Genomic DNA, 24740 nt, shown 5'->3' on the forward strand with positions numbered 1-24740 from the left:
TTACAATCAGAAAATCTAATTGTCAGGTGCTTACATTACCTGTTTATAGGCACCTCCCTTTTAGATTGTAGAATTCACTGATCTTCAGAGATAGATATTTTAATGTCACCCCTTTTGCTGTACGAAATGCAATTTTGTATCCAAAAAACATAGTTAATGTAGTCCTAATGACTTTGGGAGAAGTGGTCCCACACATTTGAGATTGGCTGGTGTTTAGAAGCTTCAGTATCTTTAGCAGTGAAGTTCCCACTAAAGCCTGCTCTGTGAATTTCCTGGCACACGGACTCCTGGGTCCTGCCTGATATAGTTGGTCACTTAACTCCATATGAGTTTGTGGTTTTTTGTAATCAGGAGTAAGATACTGTGTGGCAAACGTCTTGATTGTTTCTGAAAAAGAATGAGTCACAGTCTTGTTTTTGTTTTTGTGTTTTTGCAAGTTGCTGGTTTGAAGGTACTGGATTCTTTATGTCTTCTGACATTAAAACAAGGAAAATAAGGACTTTGCATATATAGATAAATTAATGCATTAATAAAGTTTAAATGACAAATTGTAATTTTCTACCTTCTTCATTGATATGTGATAGTTATTCCATTCTAAATTTAGAGGTAAAACCCATGGTCTTAATTACAAATATACTGAACATTTCACTAGCGGAGAAATATATTTTAAAATCTTTTGGTTAAAACTGAGAATGTAGAACTCTTAATTATATCTTTTTCTCTATACAGTAGCATTTTATCAACCTGTTATGGATTCAAAAACATTTTTGATACAAAATAAACCTTGTTAGGCTCACTCTTATTAAAATAATAGCACATTGACAATCACTTAAATTGGAATTGTGTTGTTTTTTAAAGCATTCAATACAATAAAAAGAAAATGAGGAATAATGAAAGGTGATTCTAATTATTGTTTTAGTGCATAATTTGGTATTTGTGTAGTACGCACCTGGAAACTTTGGTTCTGGCTAGTATTTTTTAAAGTACTCTTAGTCTGCCTCTTCCAGACACCTTACTGTTTTTGAAGGGGCAGGAACTTGCATCACATAAAGGAGATTAGCAGCGAATGAATCAGACCCAGAGTCAAACACGTAGAGCATTAATGCATTCAGGTTGGCAATGTGACCTTAGTAACTGTAGTATATATTGATATCTGCTTTGTATGTGACTTTTTCGGATATTTCAATATTTACAATAAGCCTGTAGGGCCCCATAATAAGCCCCTACAGGCTTATTGTAAATAAGCTCAGTTAGTTAAGCTTCGAACTTTGGCTTAGGTCATGATCTCATGGTTTGTGAGTTCCAACCCCACCTGGGACTCTCTGCTGTTATCACAGAGCCTGCTTCAGATCCTGTCCCCTTCTTTCTCTTCCCCTCCCCTGTTTGGTGCACACCTGTGTTCTTTCTCTCAAAAATAAAACATTAAGAAAAAAGCCTGTAAATATGTACTTAAACGGGCATTTAAATTAATACTTAAAATAAATGTATAAAGTGAGCCAAGGACCTCTACAGAAGCTAGAAGCAGCTTCTGAGTTATTCAAAATTCCCCTTATGTATTAAGAAGAGCAGTTATTTAGGACGTTCTTAGCTCAAACCTGCTGTCCATTAACAATGAGCCATGCAGAATTTTAGCATTGTGGCTGCTGAAATGCAGACAATAGGAAATGTCAAGAATATGTCAATAACCAGCTAACAGATCGTAACTGAAGACAGTGTTGGAATACTCCCCTGAAACATTGTCTGTCATGTTTTGGGGGGCTGGGTTGTACATAACACTGTGTATTTGTCCACCTTTCTTGATGTTGTGTGTATAGATAGAATAGGCAGTACAGGGGGAGTCGAATTCATAAGGGGCTGTGCTTTGTTCTGATATAATCATCTGTTCCTTATTCCTTGACCTAGGTCTGTGGAAGGCTGTTTGTAATGGCACCTTCATTCTATGAAGAACGTTATTTTCATGGTAGATCTGTTAAGACAACGCAGAGGATTGTAACACATTCTCAATTATAAAGTAGCATATTTATATTTAACCAAAACATAGGGTACCGGTGTATTATAATACACTATCAACAGAAAAATTTCGTAACTGTGATTTGTTCATCATTCACATATAGCAACATGTTAGTGCTTAAAATTTGCACAGAAACTTCAAAAGCCCAGGAACTTCCAATATGATATTTACCATGTCTTCTCAGATTATGAAAATCATAGTGCTTTTTTATTTTTAATGTTTTTTTTTTTTTTTAAATATTTGAGAGAGAGAGAGACTGGGGGAGGGGCAGAGAGCAAGAGGGAGACACACAATCTGAAATAGGCTCCAGGCTCTGAGCCATCAGCACAGAGCCTAATGCAGGGCTCAGACTCACAAACTGTGAGATCATGACCTGATCCGAAGTCAGAAGCTTAACCACCTGAGCCACCCAGGTGCCCCAGATCATAGTGTTTTTAACACAGGTTGCAGAAAGAAAAGTTAACCACAGATAATTTGGTTTCTGTCTTTTCCTCCTTTTTCCTTCTCTTTAACCCCATTTTCTTTGGAGCCAGTGATAGTTCTCTGCCCTGCTTAGAGACTTCATTTTAGAGGAAATTCCAATGTCTTGTACTTTGTCTCTCCCTTACTGTTTATGAGCACCTGCCTGATTGCTGGTCTTCGCAGAGCTCTGAGAAGTCAGATCCCCACGCAGTTAGTTGCTGCCTAGTGACCTATTAGTCGGGTTCTCTTCAACTTGTCATACTCAGACCCTGTCTGGCTACTCAGTCCCTTACCTATTTGTAAATGTGAATTGATTAATCAAGGAAATAACTTAACAGGATTATGTTTGATTGCAGTTATAATATTCAATTGCTTTATACATAGAAAATCAGGCATTTAAATAACAAAATGGAGCTTATTATAACAATTCAAACATTGCAAAAGTTGAAAATACCATTAATAGCTTTTCTGCCTTTTAATTCCACATACATGGTCACATGTTATATTAAAAATGTAGTATCTTTTCATATATTTCCTTTGGTTACGCAAATATATGCAATTCTGGGTGTGTATGTATGGAGAAATATATGTGTACATAGATATAGACATAAATAAAGGTTGCTTTTAAGATAATATGCCTAATTAGTCTGTGGGTTTTTCCCCGCATATGTCACACAACGGAATGAAGTGGGAAGGTAGTCTGGGACTTGTGGGCTAGCTCTGTCACCTTTAATGTACAGCTTCCAAAGTCTGCTGCTGTTATCTCTACGCTAATAGAATAGAATGCGGGGACTGTCGGTCAAAAATTTTTAAGGAGATAATCTAAGACATTCACCCATCACCTTTACCAATGTGTCACTGACCCAAGCTTCGTCCCGTGGGCAGGCCTAGGTGCAAGTGTGTGTACCTGCATGGCTATGTGGCCTGTTGACTCTTGGGAGGGGGATTCTGTTTTTATCAAGAAGAGGATGAATTCTGGGCACAGCAGATTCCAGCTGAAGTAGGAACAGCCGTTTCCCCTTTTCAGTACTTCCAGTATTTTATTAAGTTTGACATTCTGTAAATCCCTCTTGGTGTTCTAATTGTATTTCAGACATTTGAGGCTTTCAGGCAAAAGCAGAAGTTCTGCAAGGCCCGAACAGCCCTGACACTGGTGCCTAGTTTCTGCCAGCGCACTTGTCCTTTCAGTAGGAACTGTGTGTGGAGGAAGGTGGCAGGACTGTGGATGCTAGCCCCGCCTTTTGTAATATTCCTTTTGGTGCTCAGTTATGTTTATCCTTTTGTGATTGTATTAAATCCTTAGATTTGTTTTTAAACCTATCCTGACTTTTGTGTTTGTCTATTGTGCATTTTAGATTCCTTCAAGTATATTGGTATTGTTGATCTATTATTTGTAAGAAGGGCTTTGTTCACATACTTTGGGGAATGGCATATTGGGTTTTTCTCTATTGACTACTAAAGGTTACTTCCTGCTGTCTTTGCTGATTATAATCTTAATTTGGAGATAATGTAGGGAGATGTTTGTGTTAACATTCCCAATTTGTAAATGCCAGCATCACTTCCACATTTGCAAAGAAACTCCCAAACACTTCTAAATTTGTACTTAGTGCACATGATACTTCCATGGTGATAATTTTCAACTACCACAGCAGTATCAATTTGAGGTTGCTTTTTTGATTGTTTGGAAAGGCTTTTGCTCTTCTTGAAGCAACTTAGATAAAACTGTGTGAAACGAATTTACATATCTTAACAAACACTCTTGTATCTACCACTCAGGTCCAGAAATACAGCATCCCTGCTGCCCTAGAGATCTCTTATGTATTTCTTTCCCATCGCAACCTGGTTTAATTTATGTGGCCATTAGTTTTCTATAATTATTGCTCTATTTTTGAGCATTTCACATTAGATAGGTCATATTGATACTTATGCTGTATGCTTACAGAGGGTGGTAGAAATCAAAATTCATTTACTTCCCTCAAGTTAAAAGAAAGGCAGAATATGAAACACCGGGGTGGCTCAATTGGTTAAGCATCCACCTCTTGGTTTCAGCTCAGGTCATGATCTCATGGGTTCTTGAGTTCAAGCCCCTCTTTGGGCTCCATGCTGACAGCACCAGACCCTGCTTGGGATTCTCTCTCTCCCTCTATCTCTCTCTGCCCCTCCTCTGCTCTCTCTTTCTCTCTCAAAATAAACAAACAAACAAACAAACAAACAAAAACTTCTAAAAAAGAAGGCAGAATGTGGTACAACTAGTTGGAATTTGTTGTTTTTGAATTTGCATCCAACTTAAAACTAACAATATTAGTAAGCGTTTCTTATTTTAACACTTTCATTAAATGTATTCAACTATCTTATTTTAATATTCTTCATTTTATGTAATTTTACTACTTAAATTTCTTTGACCTTTACCTTTAGCCTGAACACTTTCAGTATTCCAACCAAATAGAAACTGATATAGAAAAAATGCTTTTAATAATAGTTTTTCAGAATTTTAGCAGACTGCTTAAATTAATCATTGAACTGCTTGAATTTTATTTAAAGATGAATATCGTCATAGTGAATCTTGGAGGACTCAGTCATGCCCTTACTTTCAAAGTAAAAGTATTGTCTACTTGCATTCACTTGGCTCCCACTTGAAACCATAACTTTAAATACTATACAGCATCATCACCTTGGCCATTAAGTATTCAGATGATAGTCATTGCAAAAGAAGAGTGATAGGTGACATACACCATGAATTCATACTGATGGATAAGAGCTATGTCAGAGGAAAATTGACTAAGAAGGGGCATTTCACATTTATAGTCAGTAGAATTCTAACAAGTGCCTCAAGATTATCTGTTCTGCAAAGGGCTCCACAGATTTAGGAGAGATGGGAGGCCCTTGACTAGTCACTTAGTCTCTCCTCACTTAGTCAGAGTTGCTTTAGTTGACCACTATGCCCCTCCTCATTTGTAAACCACCAAGCATTTGGGGTTAGCAGTCTGTACATCTTGCTGTGCAAATGATCATCTCACCTGTTAGATTTTTCTGATTTAGAAATCAAGATAAAAGTGGGTTGATCAGTAAGAAATCCATGGGACTGAACCTCCTACTGTGCCTTCAAGGTAGGATTTGCTGCCCAACCATGTGGAATGAAGTCAGCCACCTACTTCCATTTGTCAGCTCCTACAGAATCTGTCACAACTCCACTTGGCCTAAGGTTACACTCCACCAGGCAAGCCTGCATTCCCTGACTGACTCAGGCAGGTTTAGAGGGCTAGACATTTTAGACCAATGGCAGAAATTCTGAAAGGCAATCCCAAGCTCCCTGCCCAGTTGGCCTTATTAGGCCGATAAGGCTGTTCTACATCATCCTGTTCTCCACAGTCTGCAGCCCACCTTCTTGCTCTTATTCTCCACTCTACCTCCACCCTCTTTCTTACACAGGTGTTGATTCTAATAAACCTTTTAAACCCAGGACTGGCTTCTTCCAGTAAACCCAAACTATGTTAATTTGAGGTTAAATAGTATACTTGTTGTGTCCCTGGTGATGGCTATGAAGTGGTCTTTTCTGTTAGCTCAAATGGATCCGGAATGAGGATGTCAGTCACTTCATCCATCCATCCATCCATCCATCCATCCATCCATCCATCCATTTGTGTATGTGCTCACAACTTCCAAGTGTCTTATACGTGCTGTTCACTGGCCTTTGCCTCTAAGGAGATAGATGAGAGAGAAAAGATATTTATGTGTCAGGGGACTATGAAAATACAAAGGCTAGAAGTGGAGAGCCCAATAAATAAACTATCCCAGACTGACGCTTGAAGAAGCACAGAACTACAGTGATAGTAGTTACAATGAAAAAGAAAGTGGTGAAAGAGAGTGATTTTGATTGAATCAATATAAGGACATGGTGACTGATGGCAATGTTGGACATCAACAAACCTTTGAAATGAAAGAAAATTAAAAAGCAGTATGTATGGGGGTGCCTGGGTGGCTCAATTGGTCAAGCATCTGAGTCTTGATTTTGGCTCAGGTCATGATCTCCTGATTCGTGAGTTTGAGCCCTGTGTCAGACTCTGTGCTGATAGCACAGAGCCTACTTGGGATTCTCTCTCCCCATCGCTCTCTGCCCCTCCCCCTCTCTAAAATAAATAAATAAACATTTTAGAAAAGCAGTATACATGTGAATTAAATGCAAATCAAATCAATTTTTTTAATTTTTATTTATTTTTGAGAGAGAGAGACAGAGAGACAGAGACACAGAGAGACAGAGAGAGAGCAGGGGAGGGGCAGAGAAAGAGGGAGACACAGAATCTTAAGCAGACTCCAGGCTCCGAGCTGCCAGCACAGAGCCTGACAGGGGGCTCGAACTCAGGAACGGTGAAATCGTGATCTGAGCAGATGTCAGATATGTTAACAAAATATCCTTTGTATTACTAATCTCCCAAATGGAGCCTTTGTAGTCCCTAGTAAAACTCCCAACCTTATCAATTTACTGAGTGGCCATTGCAAATTTATTAGGTTTCAGACTTTTTTTGTTTGTTTTATACTTTCTTTGATGACTGTCTTTCCCCCTCTCATACTCTGTTGTTGTCTTGACAACTGTTTACCTCAGGGTTATTGTATTTTAAGAGTTTTCTTTTCTGATTTCCAAATCCAGCAGCACATGTTTGCCCTTTGATCTTAACAACATACTCCCTGTAACTGTGAGAATCAGTCTCTAACCGCATTTTGTAGCCAGCACATAGGTGTTTGCAGATAATGGGATCTTCCAGGGTCTTGCTGGATGTAGTGTTTTCCTATTCCTTCTAGATAAGTCTCCATAAAGAAGTGTCAGTGACAGGAAGTTGAATTCATTTTTTCCATGCTAAAATGAAAAAGGTAGTTCAGGATTCTACTTTAGGTTTTGATGATACTTGTCTTACATATACTGTATAAGTGATCTTGATCTCAGCCTTGCATAAACTAATGGGATACTAGTGCAGCTTATATTCGAGTATATTCAAGGTGGGATTTCAGGTCTTTGGCCAAATAGTTAGGGAAATGATTTTTTGCAAGGCATTCTCTTAGAGGAGATTCCACCATGACACAGAGTTGATGGCCTGCAACTCTGACCAACTCTGATCTTAGTCTGTGTTATTGTTAATAAAAAGAAAAACAAAAAACAAACAAACAAAGCCTCTTCCTGAGAATGGATTGATTCCAGATATTTCAAATCATAAATTCTTAATTTTTTTGCTACATTCATTAAAAATACATATATATCCAGAAATCTTCTAAGAGAGAAAATGAAACTAACATGTAAAAACTGTCTACTCTGTGTTTTAGCTAGATCATGGTTATCTTTTTTTTTTTTTTTTTTTTTTGAACGTTTATTTATTTTTTTGGGACAGAGAGAGACAGAGCATGAACGGGGGAGGGGCAGAGAGAGAGGGAGACACAGAATCAGAAACAGGCTCCAGGCTCTGAGCCATCAGCCCAGAGCCCGACGCAGGGCTCGAACTCATGGACCGCGAGATCGTGACCTGGCTGAAGTCGGACGCTTAACCGACTGCGCCACCCAGGCGCCCCGATCATGGTTATCTTTTAAAGTAAAGTGCACTATGGCATTCTAGAAATAATTTAGCAAAAATAACCTTTTTTGTTTGTTTGTTTGTTTTATATGAGCTCATGTTCTCACAGAGAGAGTTTGAGTGTTTGGTTTCATCAGGTTGCAAATGCTGACCCATATATTGTATCTAATAGCTAGAGTTTCGGCAGTAAGTTTTTTTGGAATTAAACATTAAGTATATAATGATGCAAGCAGCAGACTAGGTAATGATTCACTCAGCTTACAAATAATTCTTCAACTCAGCTTTAATAGGCATTATTGCATTAATCACATTGTAGAGCAAGCTGCCATATTTAGCGGTTCTACTTTTGGAGGCTAAAGATAGTGCCCTTTACTGTATTGAAGTAATTTGTATTTCTGATTAAAGTTAAAATTTTTCTGGGTATTTTTGAAATATAATAAATTTATATACCTACCTTCATGAAAACAAGCACATTATTTGTACATTAATGATATACATCTCTTGAGGCACCTGGGTGGCTCAGTCAGTTAAGCGTCTGACTTCCGCTCAGGTCATGATCTCACGATTCGTGGGTTCGGCCCCGTGTCAGACTCTGTGCTGACAGACAGCTCAGAACCTGGAACCTACTTCCGATTCCATCTCTCCCTCTCTCCGCCCCTTCCCTGCTTGCAGTCTGCCTCTCTCTCTCTCAAAAGTAAATATTAAAAAAAAAGTGATATACATATCTTAGACACAAATGGTAAATTTTGGTGGTAAATTTTGCTTTATGTCACATTTCTTTCCTGGAAATCCCATAAAATGGTAACCACTATATTTTCCCCTAAGAACACTTAAATTAAGAATAAAACGTACTGATATACTATATTAATCAAAGTTAATGATTTCAAAATGTGAGACTAGACCTAAAGAGAGATTTTAAGATTTCAAAAATGGTTTACATCAATTACGGGATTATTTCCAGATTGTTGGGCAGACTAAAAATGAGGTGATACTAGTAAAAAAAAAATTGATATATGTTTAAAATATTGCTAAATGTACATATATTTCTATGCTTGATGAATATCGATGCATCTCTCATGTACTAAAGAAGAATTCTCTGCCCTTACTTTGCTGTGATACAAATCATTGGAATACATTCACATGTGAAACATACTTCCATGGATTTATGCACACTTAGATAAGTGATAAGGTCACTAAATTGGTTAATAGCATATATTTCCTAGGATTGTGAATATTCGTAAATAACAGCACCTTGATGGGCTCCAGATAACATATATGGTGGATTATTGCAGTGCTCAGATGAGTAGCTATAACTTTACTCCTTTTCTCTCCACTCAAGGAAAGATATTAAAAAACAAATAAGTGAGCATCACATTATCATCAAGAATCTTGTCATTCTGTTTTGATTTAATAAAAATGAATATCTAAAAACTCTGTAACTTTATTAATGACTAACAAAATGACATTTGATGTCCTCACTTGTGATAGAGAGATTCTTCTCTCTGTCAACACCATGGATGACCTCGATGGTTGTAAATATACATTACGGTACCAGATTTAGTCCCATTGATTGGCCTAACTAACATAAAAGTACTAGTTATGGTAAGCATTAAGTATTTAAATAAACATATCCACCCTTTTTGTATGTAAGTAAAGTTACATGTGAATTATTTTGCCATGGGCAGTAGAGTACAGAGTAAGGAAATAACACTGTGTAATAAATTAAATCCACAGGAAGAAAACATGAGAACTAGCAATGGTAATGAAATCTAATATAAAAAACTAAATAGATTTTTTTCTATCTTAACATCTTAAAAAGACATAAGATTTTTTAAAATAATTTTTATTTTAGAGAGGGAAAGAGTATGTGCGAGGGAGAAAGACAGAGAGAATCTTAGAGGCTTCACATTCTGTGCAGAGCCTGACCCAGGGCTCGATCCCACACCCTGGGATCATGACCTGAGCCAAAATCAAGAGTCAGACACTCAACCGACTGAGCCACCCGCTTGCCCCTACAAAGCATAAAATTGTATAAAACAACTATAACACAGATTACTGGATCTGTAACACATACAGATGTAATTCTATGTGACAATAAAAGGAAGGAACGGAGATATATTGGAGCAATGTTTTATAGCATATTGGAATTGAGTTAGTATAAATCTGGAATAGATGCTAAATTGAAGTGCATATTGTAATCCTGAGCCACCAAAAAGTTTCAACTAAAAAAAATAACAGCTAAAAATCATTGAGCAATTAACATGGTATAATAGAAACAATCCACTTTAATACAGAAGAATGCAATAAAAAACAGACAAAAAAAAAAGACATGAAACATACAGGAAACAAAATAGAAGATAAAAATCCAAAAAAATAAAAAATAACCTTACATGTAAATGGATTAAACAGTCCAAAGGCAGAAATTGTCAGGTAAAAAACAAACAAACAAGCAAACAAAAACAAACTACAACTGTGTATGGTTTACAAAACACTTTAGATTCAAAAATATGAATAAGTTGAAATTGAAAGGATGGAAAAAGTCATACCAGGCAGTTAGCACCTATAAGAGAAGTGGGATGGTTATAATAATATTAGGAAAAATAGACTTTAAAACAAAAAAATGTTGCTAAAGAAAAGATGGACGTTTTGTAATGATGAAATTGTTAATCCATCAGGACTATATAACAATTAAAAACAGAACTGCACCTAACAAATAATCCCAAAATCTATGAAGGAAAAACTGACAGATTTGAAAGGTGAAACAGATACTTCAAAAATAATAGTTGAAGACTTCAACACCTCAGTGTTCATAATGGAAAGAATATCTAAACAAAATCTGTAAGGATATAAAATACTTGAAAAACACTGTCAACCAAGCAATCTTAATAGGTAGGTATAGAACATACCATGTAATAAGAACAGAAAATACATTTTATTTCAAGTGCATAAGAAGCATTCTCTATGATAATTACGTACTAGTCTATGAGACAAGTTTCTGTGTTTTAATTTTTTTTTTTAATATTTATTTATTTCTGAGACAGAGACAGAGCATGAGCAAGGGAGGGACAGAGAGAGGGAGACACAGAATCTGAAGCAGGCTCCAGGCTCTGAGCTGTCAGCACAGAGCCCGACACGGGGCTCGAACTCACAAACCGTGAGATCATGAACTGAGCCAAAGTTGGTCACTCAACCAACTGAGCCACCCAGGCGCCCCAAGTTTCTATGTTTTAAATATGATTGAAATCATGCAAAATATGATCTCCAACACAATGAAATTAAATTAAAAATTAACAGAAGGAAATTTGGGAATTTCATAAATATGTGAAAATTAAACAACATGCTACTAAATAATGTATCAACGAAGAAGTCATAAGGTAAATTAGAAAATATTTTGAGATAAAGGGAAATGAAAGCACCCCATATCTAAATTTATGGGATGCAGCTAAAGTAATGTTTGGAAGGAAATTTATAGATTTAAATGCCTATATTAAACAAGATGAAAGATTTCGTATCAGTGGTGTAAACTTCCACTTTAGGAAACTAGAAAATCCTAAAAAAAAGGAACACATGTTAAATGCAAATAAATCAGAAAGAAGGGAATAATCTGTATGCCAACAGATTAGGTGATTTAGATGAAATTAACAATTTCCTAGAAAGACACAGAGTACCAAAACTAACTGAAGAAGAAATAGAAAATATAAATTGATTTTAATGTTTGTTTATTTTTGAGACAGAGACACACACAGAGAGGGAGAGAGACAGAGACAGAGACAGCGTGAACAGGGGAGGGGCAGAGAGAGAGAGGGAGACATAGAATTTGAAACAGTCTCCAGGCTCTGAGCTGTCAGCCCAGAGCCTGATGTGGGGCTCAAATTTTGAACGGTGAGATCATGACCTGAGCCAAAGTCAGACGCTTAACCAACTGAGCCACCCAGGTGCACCAGAAATAGAAAATATAAACATTTTTATAACAAGTAAAAAGATTGAATGATTATTTTAAAAATCTTCCCACAAAGAAAAGTCCAGTCCTGGAGGGTTTCATTGGTGAATTCCACTAAACATTTGAGCAATCAAGGCTAATCCTTCATAAAATCTCACACCAGGCTTTTCAGTTTTGGAACCTGGCTCTGTACTTGTCAACCTTGAGAGCCACTGACCTTGCTACTTGGAGGAGCCCTTCCAGAAGGTTTTACCCAACTGAAACACATAGTATATACTTCATATGCCCTGGATAAAAGGTTGATGAGGAAGGGATGTTTACATGGTCTCAACATTTATCCATACATTACTTATTACCTGCTCTTACTTGCCATTGCTAATTACTAATCAATTATTAAATATCCAGAATAGGCAAATCCATAGAGACAGAAAGTAGGTGAGTGATTTGTAGGGTCTGAGGGGAGAGGCAAATGGTGACCGACTGTTAATATATATAGGGCTTCATTTGTAGGCAATGAAAATACTCAAAAATTAATGGTGATGGTTTTATAACTTTGTAAAATATTAAGAACCACTGATTTGTACATCTTAGAAAGATGGATTTCATGATATATAAATTATATATATAATAAATATATATATTTTAATTTAATTTAATTTAAATATTTTAAAAAAATATATATATATATTATTTTAAATGTTGGTATAAAAAATGAGGACATCTGATGGATGCTATCATAACCAAATGACCAGACTCTATATCACTAATAAGGAGGAACACTGACCTGCTGGGCTCCCTGGTGGGATGAACTAGAACTGTGCCACAGCACATATGAGATTTTCTTGTTCGAACTAAAAAATTATCCAGTCATGAGAGGACAATCAGAATATTTCAGACAAAAACAAGTAGCTTTAACTCTTAAAAATAATGTCAATTAATGAAGGACCACCCAAGAATGACACAGAGATTGTCTTGGTTTAAAGGAAAGCCATTTCAATCAATTTCTCAGTTTGGACTTTGACATTACTGGGACTCTTGAATATGGACTACAAACTAGATAATATTCTTGTACTAATGTTAAATTTGATGGTAGTGATGATAGGATTATGATTATATAGAATAATGTTCTTGTTCTGAGGAGATACAGGCTGAATATTTAGGGGGTCGATTTGTGTACACACACATTTTAAGAAAAAAAATTTTTTTTGTTTATTTATTTTGAGAGAGCGAGCGAGAGAGAGGCAGAGGAAAGGGAGAGAGAAAACTCCAAGCAGGCTCTGTGCTGCTGACAGGGCTGACATCGAGCCTGATGTGGGGCTCGGTCTCACAAACTGTGAGACTATGACCTGAGCCAAAATCAAGAGTCAGACACTTAACTGAGCCACCCATATGTCCCAAGAAAATAAATTTTTAATAGAAGAGAGAGAAACAAATGTGGTGAAATAGTAATTTAACTGGGTGAAGGGCACCTATGTGTTTATTTTACTAGTCTTTCAATTCTGTGAATTTAGAAAAATGTAAAGTAAAATGTTGGTAGAGGGAAAACAATCACCAATGAGAAATTTCAGGAGAGCCTGAAATGACAAAGTATAAAAATAAATATTGCATTCCATATTTGACTTTCTGTACATTATGGTATTTACTGTTTGATTTATCATACTAAAATATTCATAGTTTGTACATGACAATCGTATCTAACATGGTGGTGGTATAGAGAGAAGCCAGAGTTTTCCCTATCATCCTATTTTGCATTGTCCCTTTGAGTACAGCAGTCCCTTTTGTTTCCATACACACCTGCAAACTTTCTACCTCTGTAGGAATTTTCATGTGTCCAATGGGAGAATGTGTTTATGTTGCTTTTATAAATGTTGGTTATTATTTACTTAGGACAGCATCTGAAATAAAATGTTTCTTCCTGAGAATACAGGAGAATATTTATTTCTTCCAAAAGAAAGGCTTTTATTTAAACTGGCTTCTCATAGGAACTTATATAACTTAACATTATTAGAACAGCTAGAAGTATTAAAATGATATTGTTTAATGAGATAATCAATGATAAAAGAAGGTAGTGAACAATGTTGGTAAGTGCTTACATCCATGGTCGTATCTAAGACTCTTTCCTGACTTGGTCACTTTGAGTATATGTGCACTGAGACAGACCTAGAAGCTAACCATTCTCATGCAGTGGGCCAAGAGTATAGCTTTGTTTCAGACAGGTTGAACTTGAAGTTGGGCCCTCTGTTTCCTAATTGTATGACTTTAAACAACTGTTGACTTTTTCTGGACCTTGCTATTGTAACCAAAGTCGAGAAAGTTAATACTTTATATCCTCAAAGACTGTTGAGAAAATTTATGTAAGTGAAATAATGTATTTTAGATGCTCAGCACAGTAGCTGCCCCCAATAGTTCAAGCCCATTTCCATCACCACCAACATCTGCATCGTATCACCTCTGTTACCAGGAATCTCAATCCTGATTTTTGCCCGTTGGAACTCTTCTAAATCACATACGCCTGAAGATTGCTATATAAATTACCAAATAGAATTGAAACCCATAATATCACAGTCACTTCGCTGTTACTGTACAATGTTACAGTAATTTCACTGTTACTGTAATATTGAATATTTTTAGACTAAATCGTCTACCACTAATGGTTCCTGGCTATATGGATTGGCATAGAGCATCCATAAATAATACCATTATTCTCTGAAAAGGTACCATAAAGTGCCCTACTTTCCCAGAAATATTTTTGTTAAATTGTAGAGTATTAGTATTGCTGACTGGAAGTCCCTTTTCTGTTTTAATGTATTTTTTTTAAAGGAGGTCTTTTTTTTTTTTTTTAAGTTTATCCATTTATTTTGAGAGAGAGTGCAAGCAGGGGAGGGGCAGAGAGAGAAAGAGAGAGAGAATTCCAAGTAGGCTCTGCATTGTCAGTGCAGAGCCATACATGGGGCTCTGTCCCACGAACTGTGAGTTCATGACCTGAGCTGAAATCAAGAGTCAGACATTCAACCAACTGAGCCACCCAGGTGCCCCTATTTTCATGTGTGTTTGATAAAAATGATGTTAGTGTTTAAAGTGTCCATATTCCCATGCTGTGTAAGTTGTATAATTTCTATATCATGTGCTACTCTATAGAAGAATGTCATCAAATGAATTTTGTATATGTTGGTTATTCTTTACTTTGAGGAGTATGTAAAATCAATGTTATCACCTTCAACGAGCTGGTTTTATACAAGAAAGAAGTAAGACTATTTATTCCCGGGGCACCTGTGTGTCTCAATCTGTTGAGCGTCCAACTTCAGCTGAGGTCATGATCTCGTGGTTCCTAAGTTCAAGCCCCACATCTGGCTCCTTGCTGACAGCCTGTCAGTACATAGCCGTCTCCCTCTCTCTGCCCCTCCCCTGCTTGCAATCTCTCAAAACTAAACATTAAAAAAATATATTTATTCCTGTTTCATTCTCAGAATGAATTTTATTTCAATCTTATGTTCTTTAGTTCCACATCATTTTATAAAAGTTTTAAGTGATACTGGTTGTATTTGTTCATTTGGTTGTTGTCCTGGGTAAGGTTGTCCCCAAGCTGACTTTTAGATGAAGATTCATGGATATGTGGTTTATTAAGGAATGGCTGCCAGGAAAAAACAAGGAAGGGGAGAAGGGAAGCAGAACATGAAATCAGTCATCCCAAATAAAATGAAATTTAAGCTCCAACCTCACCTTGATCCCATGGGATCCTCTGGAGACGAAGTTACACCACAGAGTTTTTGTCCCGTTTGAAGCAAAGAAGCTGGGCTTTCAAACTCCTGCACCACGGGGCGTTGGCTGCAGCATCACCCAGGGGACCATAAATTTGCAAGGCAATTGAGGCTTTCAGCAGCTCTAGTAATCTGACATTGGTTCTCTGAAAAAGATGACAGTTACCCCACCATGCCCACCCAGAGGATGGGAGCCTCGCACAAAGAAACTACATCCTAGGGGAAAAGGACAGAAGGGCAGAGCACCACAGCATTTGCTGGAATCGTGTTTTTTTTGTTTGTTTTTTTTTTCCTTGTTTTCTCTTCCTGTAATCACTGTTAAAGCAGAAAACATTTTTGGTTCTAAGATAACAATGATGGTATCTGTGGGTAAACTGTGTTATCTAATCTGAGAAATGTTAATGAAACAGAGTTGGACAGTTAATGGAATTTTGATCGATCACTACATTTAGCACAAATACACCATATATAGAAGTAATGATTCATGCTATCGAGGAATTCTCAATTTCATTTTAAAAAGGACATCATACAGAAAACACAATTGCATAGAGAAATACAATTTAATCTGGAATAGGGCTATCTGATACATGTGTTTAGGATGATGGAATAGAATGATTAGGGTTGGTCAAACAAGACAGTGCTCAATATGTATATTTTGCACAATATTTTAATGCACATCAGTTGTAAAGAGAAAAACATAATGCTTTATGGGAAAATATGCAGAACTAAGGTGAAAATCAATTCATTTACATATAACATGTTTATTTGAATGTCTCTGACAGCTCATTATAACGTTTTTTATTTATTTTTGGGACAGAGAGAGACAGAGCATGAACGGGGGAGGGGCAGAGAGAGAGGGAGACACAGAATCGGAAACAGGCTCCAGGCTCCGAGCCATCAGCCCAGAGCCTGACGCGGGGCTCGAACTCACGGACCGCGAGATCGTGACCTGGCTGAAGTCGGACGCTTAACCGACTGCGCCACCCAGGCGCCCCTGACAGCTCATTATATTGCTACAAACTTCTTTATAGTCTCATCCTATCCTATATTTTACTTGTATCAACTTGGATTATAACACCAGATTTTGTTGTTTCACCTTGGCCAGTGACCGTAAACTGTGTAGAAGGGCTAATACAATACATGGCAGACTCAAGAGTAAAATCATCTTGATAAATGTTATAATGCACAAGTGAAACCAATAATCCATGTTTATAGTGGTATGGATAAAACATAGTACTTCTATTAAAAGATCAGTTGTACAAGTACACAGTTGTCACATAAATTGGACAGGCCCAATATAACCTAGGAGTTTTGTAGTTATTAATTTCACAATGCTTTTATAAAATAGGATAATAGTATGCAGTTTATGGAAGGGAGTAGTACTCTACTAGTTGAATAACTTTTGTAGTATTGCTTTCAGTTCTCAGATATATTTAAAGGACAAACACAAAAGACCATTTGAAGAAGTTAGATGGTATGTACAATTTTTGGACACCTTGTAGTTGAAAGAAACCTTGAATGTTATAAATGTTTTCAATGTGAAGAAGAGAAAGCCTAGAGAAGATACAGTGACCATTTTTAAGTATTTGAAGGAACATAATGGGGATCAGATTGTAGATTTTGTTCTCTGTTGCCCTGAAACGTCAAGTCTCAAGTTACCGCTCTCTAGATACGAAATGGGTTGTCTCTGAGTCATGGGTCTTCCTCTGGTACTGTCTCCCTAGTAGTGTCATCTGAAGCCAGATGCCATTTGTCAGGGATTCTTTACAAGAAGAAGGTGATTAAATTAAGTCTGAGGCTCCTTCAGTCCTAAAATTTCCTGAATCCATTTATGAACCTGCATAATTATAAGCTGTGTTCTAGAGCACACTTGACAGTGAAATTTACCATCTCTCTTAAAAGCTTTAAAAGTAAATATTCTTACACCATTAAAATACATATGGTAGGTGGTTAAGAAAAACAAAGTAGGTGAAAAGAAAAACGATAAATAATTCATGTCTTGATTATTTAAGGCATACAGCATACGTAAAAAATATTTCATTGTGTTCACTGCATCTCAAAAATTTATTTTATTGAAATGCAATGTTTTCGCTTTTAGGTTTTTGCTTCCAGTTACTGGAACAGCAGAAAACTGTCTTCTTACTATTTACCCATATATGGCAACTCATCTTGATAAACAAACAATTATTTTAAAGGAAGGTAAGTTAGATATGACTGTCGTCTCCTACTCTCACTGTATATGCTCTTGTCATCCAAGCCAACACCTGAAGATAAAGTGACCTTAAAATTAACTGATGTTTATTAATCTCCTGCCATTTCCAAGAGCTGTGTTTAGCACTGAAAGTATAATATGGCAGTGTCTCTTAATTGCGAAAGTTGAAAATCTAGTCAAAGACTCATAAATAAATAAATACAAAGAAGATTGAATTAAGAGTATTGTACATGAGCTAGTTGGAGTGTTGGAGATGTGGGTGTGGTGCAGAGGGTAATGCTGACATATGGGGTCTGGGATGACTTTATAGAAAAGGTGATATCTGGGTAGAGCTTGACAAATGATCTTGAACAGGGTAATCTGGGCAAAGGGCAATATAACAAAAGCATGAGGGTCTTACTGGCGACACGAGGCAGACAATAAAGGGGCCACTGCACCCTTTATTCTGTAATAGTGGGAACCTTCTGTGATTTGTGAGTATCAGTGATTTGGAAAGGGAACAGTGGGGATGTGAGCTGAATTAAAATTGGAGAGTGATCAGTAGGCCAGCTGGGAGTTACGGCAGAGGAAATGGTGAGAGACTAAGAACAGTATGTGCAATGTAAGACATGGAGGAGGATGATGGAGTCAGTCTCAGACGAGGAGAAAGGATGAAGTATGGGAAAAACGTGTCATCTGTGTATAGTGTCAAGGCCTTGTTTCAGTGCTGTATTGGATATCTTTTCTGTTTGTAACCGGTTTTCTCCTGTTCTCCACTTCTCCAAATGTGCCCCACTCCTTTGGAAACTCTTTAGTTCTGTTCTGTCTCAGTCTCAGGGCATGACCTTTTCTGGAACTTTTCAGAAACAATGGAGACCATCAGGCAGGAACACTCTGAACTTCCAAAGCGTGCAACTGACCCATCATCTTTCCTGTCACAAACCTGAGAGAGGTCAGACTCTCTTGCCTTAGGCCATTCCTTTATCTGAATCCCTTCATCCTCAAACCTTACTTAATCAGCTAATCTTGCTTACTCTTACCCTTCAAATTATGCCTCCCTCTTAGCTGCTTTGGGGGCCAGTGCAGGATGACAGCTGGAGGAAACAGGAGCTATATCTTCTCAGTGGACAGGCTTGTTCCCAAAGAGGAAAAAGAGTGAATCTAGGCCATGCATTCCTGATTTATTCCTTGCAAATTTACCAGATAAACCATTCAATTTCTCACACAGAGGGAGAACAATAGCAAAGGAAACTGAATAATTAGAATACCATAGCTTCCTTTAACAGGAAGGACATGTCAGGGGTGAGGCAGAGCATTCTTCCACTTTACTGCTGTTACTTCACTACTGAGCAATAGTTTATACTGTTGACCCCCGGCCCCAACCCTCTTCAAACTCTTTCTGGACTTCCACATACCATACTTCCCCGAGATTCTTCTCACCTTGTGGACTGTTCCTTCCAAGCACATATATATTACAAATTTTATACACAGTCTCAAAATTTAAAAGATTTCTGACCAATCCTGGTGTTATATTTTTATATTCTTCTAATATACTTGAAGGGTAGGGGAGATTTCAGATAATATAACAGAAAGAGCAGTGGATGAAGTATCATAGAACGTGGGTGGAAATTCTATTTTGTGTTCTGATCTCACCATTTGCCTTATGCTTTTATTGTTAACTCTCGAATCCTCAAACATCTGTTATTTAGCAAAATATGCGTGGTAGGAGAGTAATAGGATACTAATAATATCTATTTCAAAAGGCTTTTGTGAGGACTCAATAGAGTAAATAGCTATAAATTATTGTTACTATTATCATTTCATTATTTTACGATTATAAATATTATTATAATTGCTTTAACACTCATAGTTTTCATAATATCCTCCAAAAAAATAATGAGTTACTGTATAAAATATTGCTATTTCTTTAAAAGAAAAAAGGGAATAGAATCTTAGTGTTTGATTAAGTATGAAATCTGTGGATTAAAAATAATGCATCCATTTCAGTAAATATTACTATAGAAAAATGTGATTTTTAAATGTTCTAAAATATCTTTAGAAATAAGTATAGTCATAATTTGTATTATATATTTAATGCTTCCTAGGCATAGGGTACTCTGCTAACTACCTTATATTTGTTATTTCATTTAGTTCCCCCAACGACTGAGTTGATACTCTTATTAATTTCACTTAACGGATTAAGAAACTGAGTCATAAAGAGTTTGAACAGTTTGCCCCAGAGAATTCTAACCAAATTTGTAAGGCCTCGGAGCCTACACACTTAGCTACTGTGCCCTAGAGTATGATATGTTCAATAAAGGTGAAATCTTAAAACATATTAAGTAAATCAAAAATTAAAGCAGTGTGATTTGTTTCTTACAGCTAATATGCTAAATAAAAACTGTTATATGAATCATTGACTTTAGTTGAAGGGTACAGATGTGGGTATGTACCCCACTATGAACTTTTTATCATTTGATAGTAAGTTGAAAAGACATTGCCTAATGCATCCACAATGAATCATTCTGTCATTGGATTTTCTAAGGCTCATTTTAATGAAGTCTTTAGTAGTGTAATGTTGCAGAGATATACACACCTACTCGATAACGATTCTCTGTCAAAATCTGATTGGCTTTTTATTGAAGGAATGGAAGAAACTTCGTATATACCAGCTTACTTATCTATGTTATTGCCTGTAAAGTAACCCTCACAACAAATTCATGAGCTCAGAACGTTTCATTTTGTGTATAAAAACATGTTTCAGAGATCTTGTAGAACATACCATGGTTTAATAGCTCAGGAGTTGTAGTACCAAGATTTCAAATTAGAAATTTCTAACTGCAAAGGCCATGTTTTTCTGACAGGATTACATTATGCATATATGTATACAAATATACATAGGTATATACATATGTGAATAGATAGATAAGTAGATAGGGAATCTGGTCTTTTCACATCTATTGCCTTTTCTTAGCATTGCCTTTGGCTGGGTTCATATTACCATGTTGGCAAATTCTAGTGTATAGACAGCAACTGTAGCTGGAATAGAGATTGAAAGCTGTGCAAAATAGTGTCAGCTCATAACGAAGCAGTGATTTCATTTCAGAAAATTGAGAAGAAATTACTTCTGTTAGTGATGTTCTTCTTAATATTCACTTTTGAGCACCATATTTAATAATTCCAAAAATTTCACTGTAGAAACATTTTAAATGGTTTACACATCTTTGTTTATCCTAAAGGTGAGCATTGTTCATTTCCTAAAAACTTTGATATGCCATAATAATTGCCTTGTTAAATAAAATTAATTCAACTCAGAAAACCATATCAGCCTTTATTGTGTTTTTTCTTGACATCTTATTTTAAGTATAATGGACATTTAGACTTAAAAAAAAAAACTTTTTAGAGGCACCTGGGTGATTCAGTGGGTTAAGCGTTCGACTTTGGCTCAGGTCATGATCAGGTTCATGAGTTTGAGCCCCACAATGGGCTCTGTGCTGTCAGCACAGAGCCTGCTTCAGATCCTCTGTCCCCCTCTCTCTCACTGCCCCTCCCCTGCTCATGTGCACTCTGTCAAAAATTAATAAAAACATTAAAAAATTTTATTCTATGTATGTATATATTCATATTTATTATATAATATATATTTTATGTATAATTATGAAATTCAGGTTCAGTAATTTGATAGTCATTTCACAAATGCTTGTTGACCTACTATGTTCCAATGTGTCATTTGTAGATAAGAGTGACATTTCTGTGAAGAGTGGAGAAAATGTGTTGCTTCCCTACCAAGAAGATGGTTTACTCTCTTCTACTTTGACTAAGCGTAATGATGCTGAGCCTGCAAAGAAAAAATTATTTGTTGGTATGTGGCAAATAAATAATGTACTCAGCCAACCAAGTTCATAACATGATCTATTTAATATTATTGAGTTGAAAACTTAGGCTTTATGAGGTAAGAAGAAATCCATGAAGAAAACCATGCATTTTTCATTAATTGCAAGTGGGTCATATGCTCTGGGAGCTGTCTGCAATGATCTGGAGCAGAAATTCTCTGATGTTTTTTGTTCACAGTGTACTTCCTATCTCAGTACTTTCCCCCTAGGTCAGAAGATGTGCCAAGCAGTTCTGTTTATTAAATAGTTCGGTTGAAAAACCAAAGAGTAGTAATTCACGTGATCACCAGCATATGTTGTAGTGATATTTAACTAAAATGTTAAATATCCTGTAGAGCCCCTGTGAATCTGCTGTGACATCCCCAGTACTCTCTGTATAGTTAGGGAACTTCCAAACTAGTGGTTTGTCTGTTATTTGTTGAGCTGGATCTAGTATTACCTGTCTTAGAAACAGATGAGCACAGAGAAATAAATATGCAAATTTGTTATTATCATTTGTAATGAACTATTCAAATATTATTTTCTCTAGAATGAGTAATATTGAAAATGTTCCTGTTTACTGAATGGACCAAACCCAATTAAATATTGTGAGGTTTTTAAATGAGTGTGTGCTTGTGCCATTACATAGATATTTTTGAAAAAGAAAAAAAAAAGTAAAATCATTTTATATTGAAAATTTCTATAACTTGAGATGTTTTATTGAAGTACTTCTCTTGGATATATAGTCATTTTGAATATGAAACCAATATTTTGTTTCTATGAGTTTTTCAGCTAAGGTTTAATTCTAGTAAGTAGAACTGAAGAATTGTCGAAATAGTTTACATATGTATTTGAAAATGAAATGTTTCATTTTGGGGAATGTTTTCACCATTATGACAAGAAGAAAGTTTAATGATTTTCTTTGTTGAAACTCATCCACTTTTAAAGTGTTTTTTTTAGGTCTTTGCAAACAAAGCTATTTTTGTATTTTTAAGATACAATCAATTGACTCAGAATTTCTTTGAGAGCATTGAATAATTTGCAGAATGAGTTTTATTTGTCTACATGCAAATAGCAATAGCTGACAAGATATTTTACTCTCTGGTGATGTAATTTTTTGTTTGTTTGTTTTTTTACAAACAAATGTGAATTTTAGGAATCGAAATAATACCTGAAAGATTGAACTCGGGCAAAAGTAAAACCTCAAAGGAAAACAAAGATAAATCTATGAAAAAGGAGGAGAAAAATGAGCACTTCTTTTCTCTTGGAGAAGGAACAAAGGCATATGACTTCTTTGAAAAGGTTGTACACGCTGCTCAGACCTGGTTCAGTCTCTTTGGCTGGCCTGAAGGACCCCATTCTCTTTCTATTCCAGAAACTATAAGAAGGTAACAGTTATGTGTTTCTCTAAATCCTTTGCTTTGTATCATATAATAAAATGTAATATATTCTTTGAGGTTGTTTTAAGTGAAACACAATGTTAAATTATTTTGCTCTACACTCATAAATTATGAGGACGCTATTCAGAAAAGCAAAAGAGTGCAAATATAGATTCTTTAGTATTCGTGTGATTTTTAATTTCTTCTAAACATCTTATGATTTGAGGTCAGTACTGACAATCTCTTAACCTCAGTTTCCTCCAATGTCAAATGAGAAGGGGTAAACTATGGGTAGGAAAAGCCCTTGTAAATTTTAAAAAGTTTGGAAATTCCCCATGTATAGCTAAGGAAATACCAGCTCTCGATCTAGAGTATAGCCTGGTAGACGGTACATTTACATTAGTCTTTTATGTGCTTTTTAGGACTCAGCATGTCTAAAGTAGATAAACTGCCTTGGTTTATATCAAATCATTTAATTCTGTTGTTAATTTAAACTGGAATTTAGGCACCACCCTTGTTGCAACTTTGCTGCTGTGGTGGTTCTCTGTAACTAGAAGGGCCATAGTAGAATTTTTGCCTCTATAGTTAGGAGCGAGGTAGGTTATGCTAAATCTCTAGTTTTCCTATAAGTTATCTTTTTCAGTTTTTTAAATGAATGGGACAATATCAGCTTCATAGAATGAGTTAGTAATATTTCATCTTTACCTGTGTTGGGGGAAAATTAATACAGCAGATATACTGAAAATGTACAGGCTTGATCATACAATCATCTGACTCCAGGGAATTTTTTAGAAAAGTTATTCTGTTAATAACTTTTTCAGTTTTCTCCTTTGGTGTTTGTTCTGAAAATGGTACCTATTTCGAGTAAATTTTAATGATGTATTTTCATTTTAGGGGAAATCATTGATGAGACATTTCCAACTCATTATTTGACACTAGTGACTGCTAGTATTATTGTTTTTATGTTCATAGTCTCTTGCTCATTTATAATTTTTATTTAATTTTTAAAAACTTTATTTTTTTTGAGAGAGACAAAGAGAGCACGAGCGGGGGAGGGGCAGAGAGCGAGAGGGAGACACAGAATCCAAAGCAGGCTCCAGGCTCTGAGCTGTCAGCACAGAGCCCTACACAGGACTCAAACTCATGAGCTGTGCAATCATGACCTCATGACCTGAGCTGAAGTCAAACGTTTAACTGGCTAAGCCCCATCATTTAATTTTTATTTATTTAACTTTTATGTCTCACGTGGTGAATACTTGAAATAATTTATCCATTTCTGTGTTTTCTAAATTATTTAATGCTGATTTTTTCTTTACAATTTACTTCTTTAAACTTGAATTGTATGTTTAATTATTTTCAGATCTATAAATTTATCTCGTTATTCCTTGTTGGGTGCATCCCAGAATTTTTGCTATTAAACATTCTCATCTTTGTTGGGGTTTTTTTTGTTTTTTTTTATCATTTATTTATTTTTTCAGAGACAGAGACAGAACGTGAGCAGGGGAGGGGCAGAGAGAGAGGAAGTCAGAGATTCTGAAGCAGGCTCCAGGCTCTGAGCTGTCAGCACAG

General features: G+C 36.1%; 1 protein-coding gene across 1 annotated transcript in view; it reads left to right on the forward strand.

The window, feature by feature from the left end:
• Positions 1-24740, forward strand: part of CFAP47 (cilia and flagella associated protein 47) — a 562540-nt gene that overhangs the window by 163359 nt on the left and 374441 nt on the right. Inside the window, exons 23-25 of the mRNA XM_040468820.1 lie at positions 17828-17928; positions 21657-21782; positions 22949-23180. Coding sequence (XP_040324754.1) covers positions 17828-17928; positions 21657-21782; positions 22949-23180 — 459 coding nt within the window. The remainder of the gene's footprint in view (positions 1-17827; positions 17929-21656; positions 21783-22948; positions 23181-24740) is intronic.

Source organism: Herpailurus yagouaroundi, unplaced genomic scaffold (genome assembly GCF_014898765.1).
Source record: "Herpailurus yagouaroundi ecotype Mexico unplaced genomic scaffold, PumYag 67793, whole genome shotgun sequence".
NCBI lineage: Eukaryota > Metazoa > Chordata > Mammalia > Carnivora > Felidae > Herpailurus > Herpailurus yagouaroundi.